This window comes from Cyprinodon variegatus, unplaced genomic scaffold (genome assembly GCF_000732505.1).
Source record: "Cyprinodon variegatus isolate N-32 unplaced genomic scaffold, C_variegatus-1.0 Scaffold106, whole genome shotgun sequence".
In the NCBI taxonomy this organism is placed as follows: Eukaryota; Metazoa; Chordata; class Actinopteri; order Cyprinodontiformes; family Cyprinodontidae; genus Cyprinodon; species Cyprinodon variegatus.
This window is the reverse complement of record NW_015150559.1, coordinates 833,525-836,693: the sequence shown is the minus strand read 5'-3', so window position 1 is coordinate 836,693 and position 3,169 is coordinate 833,525. Positions and strand designations below refer to the sequence as shown.

Genomic DNA, 3,169 nt, shown 5'->3' with positions numbered 1-3,169 from the left:
TACTACGCCATTCATTTTTTTCTCTTTTGTATTGTTTACTGGTGCCCAAATGTAATGTTTCTTACTTAACTCTATCAACCTTTTGCTGTGTACTCTGACTTAATTTTCATTAATTCAGATCTAAATATATTTCTTATCTTTAGGAAGTGAATATAGTCACAAACCAAATACAACAAAATATTAAAAAGAGTTAAAATGATTAAAATTGGTCCTTGAGAGATAATAAAGATTGGATCCACAGAAGAAAACCTTAAAAACAAGAGCTACTTGAACATTAAACAGTAATGTGAGTATTGTTGAAGGAAACATGGTCTGATCTGCATACAACAAATGTAGCCTAAGTGATTTAGGGTTCACCTACAATATGTAGTGATTTGAATTGCCCACAAATGTGTGGTATCAAAAAGAATATCCACAAATTACTTGTAGTTTGTTGATGAGTTGTGATTGTTTTGTAAGGTCTTGAAATTTATATGTAAAAATGTGTTACCAAGCTTTAGCATGTTCTCTTGAGCCTCCTCAGTGTAATACAGCATCCTTTGGATGAAAATGTGTCCAAAGCAATTTGCAGTTGGAGGGAAGTCCATTTCCATGGGTTTTCGATCCCTATAAGGAATGTGCCAAACATCATTATCCATAATTTTTCTTATTATTATTTTTTTTATTGGAGTTTTTCAGTAGAAGAAAGAGAAAAGACGTGTGAATTATTAAAGTTAGTAGATTCAAGTTATCCAGGTCATATTTTCCCAGTCATAATCAACCTGGCTGGTACCTACCTCCACACAGTGTAGCCATGGAGCAAAAGGAACTTCAGTATTTCCTGAGCTTTTTGCCTGAACTTGGTCTTCTCCTTGGCAGTCAGAGCATCATATGGCACCAGCATGGAATTACCTCCCGCTGCGAGGGCAAATGTAGTGAAAAAATTACAATATTGTAGGCCAAGAGTAAAAGAGATGTAGATGATTTACACCAACGGTACAGTACCTTTCCTTTCAAGTTCCATCTTTTTAGTCTTAGCCCAGGCATTATGGTAGTTTTCAGCCAACTGTTCAGCCATAGCCTAAAGACAACAAGATTATTGTTGTTTAACAGACAACCCTTTTTCCTGCGAAACAAATCAACCCTACTGGACTTTTTCCAATGTTGTCCAATTATAACTTAAAGTTTAAATGTATTTAAAGTTTAAGTTATAATGCTCGTGATGTTGTTTGTTGACTAACTGACTAACCTGTAAGGTCTTCACAAAACAGATTTGTTTATACTGAAATCTAATCAATTACATATGGACTTTAAATACCCATTAAGTAACATCTGAAAACATCTTGTTACCGGTACCCTTTTTTTTTTTGTGGCAGGGTAGTGACTAAATAACTATAGGTACATCACATTTAGATTTCTTGTGTTGTTTTTATAAGCCAAAAATGGTGGTATATATATATATATATATATATATAATTATAAATATATATTTTTCTCAATAAGTGTATTTCTAGAGGTAATAATCCATGCAATCCACACATACAAGAAAATCAAACCACTGATGTTCAGAAATTTAATCATGTATGATAATGTAAAATGGCACAGGGAAAAGTATTGATCATGTGTAGAAAATAAGGTGCAAAATCGCATGGAACGCAAAGACACCAGCTGAAATCCTTCAGTAATTAGAGACCAATCCTGCCCCTTGTCAGCTCAAATCAGCTGGTTTAGTCCAAAATGATGGCCTAAAAAAAGTGTCTCTATCGCATAAGAAACATCTAATGATAGGTAAAAGTAAAGAGCTTTTTCGAGACCTTCTCAAGACCTTCGCAACCTTAATGATGGCATTAGTTGCAGAAGGATTTCAAAACTTCTGAAAACAGCAGTTGCAGAAATCCATAGCTCATGTCTGTTGAAAGGGTAACTACTTTTCTTACATATATGGGCTCTATAACAGGACGGGAAAAAGACATTTTAAGAGAAAGCCACAGGAGTTACTGTTTTAACACTTCCCATGCCCTGCAGAACACAGCAAACTTGGGAAAAGATCCTCTGGTCAGATCAAACCACATATGTTTTTGGCCAGCAATCAAAAATCTGCATGGAGAAAATCACTCTGAAGACATCATCCCAACTTGGATTCATGCTGCAAGGGGAATGTGGGCAATGATAGAGAAATGGCCAGAGTTTAAGGGAATACTTTTAAAAAAAAACTGTCAGAGGTTCAGATACACTGAGCTTTAACTTTCAGTAAGACAGTGGCTCGTACTACAAATAATAGTATTTGTAAAGACATTATTTGAGTGTGTGCACAAAAATTCCCCCAAAAAACCTTAGAATTTGCATTTATTTTGGACAGAATCTAAAAATTTGGAAATAATTTGCTACCAAAAAGTGTTTATGTAATTCTTAAATAACAGAACTTCAATGCAAACTTGAACTTTTGGTGTTTAAAAAGAGTAAATAACAACACAGGACTTACACACTGTTCCCATGATAAGGTGATGCTGCTCATGTCCAAAGGTTTAGGGCTAAAGGTAGATGCTCCTTCAAACGAAAGCTACAGAAACAAAAGATTAATGGCTGTGTTCTCACTGCAAAGAGCCTAAAGCTTATAGGTTAATATTGAAGGTTGGTAGACACACCTGACCGGACTGAGAGACCCTGCGAGCACAGGCATGTATACCGAATGCATCTCCTTCTTTGGTACGTTCTATGGTCCATCCAAAGGCCAACATACTCTTTATCGTCTCTTTGATGGACCAGCGATATGCATCCTTTTCCTGTATAGCATAAAGGAAGTCACTTAAAACCAATTTGTTGGGCCTAATGTTTTATATTACAGCCTACACATTTTGTAGGCAAGTCTTCCTGGGATCAGTCAGTTCAAAGTTTGTATTATCTAAATATGACATTTCATTTATTTATGACATTTCTACCTTCTCAGCCAGAGCCCTGTATGGCTTCAGGAGAGGATGAACCTTGGTGTTTTCACATAGCTGCTCCCCATGTACCCAGCCATTGGCAAACTGTTGGGAAACTGTACACTGTTATGAGGAGTCTTGCAACACTAAATGCCAGACTAATAAAGCGCCGGTCACACCTTGACGATTTAGCCAGCATATGCCTGACGTATGAAAAATCTTGCAAAAACACTGTAATACATTGGATAAGTTATTGTTACATTTTG

The 3,169-nt window shown here is 36.0% G+C and overlaps 1 protein-coding gene across 1 annotated transcript in view; it reads right to left on the bottom strand.

Annotated features, from left to right (window-relative positions):
• LOC107084672 (ryanodine receptor 2-like) overlaps positions 1–3,169 on the bottom strand; it is a 99,917-nt gene that overhangs the window by 52,850 nt on the left and 43,898 nt on the right. Inside the window, exons 55-60 of the mRNA XM_015374604.1 lie at positions 2,919–3,008; positions 2,625–2,762; positions 2,462–2,539; positions 985–1,060; positions 777–897; positions 491–606 (exon numbers count right to left, since the gene is read on the bottom strand). Coding sequence (XP_015230090.1) covers positions 491–606; positions 777–897; positions 985–1,060; positions 2,462–2,539; positions 2,625–2,762; positions 2,919–3,008 — 619 coding nt within the window. The remainder of the gene's footprint in view (positions 1–490; positions 607–776; positions 898–984; positions 1,061–2,461; positions 2,540–2,624; positions 2,763–2,918; positions 3,009–3,169) is intronic.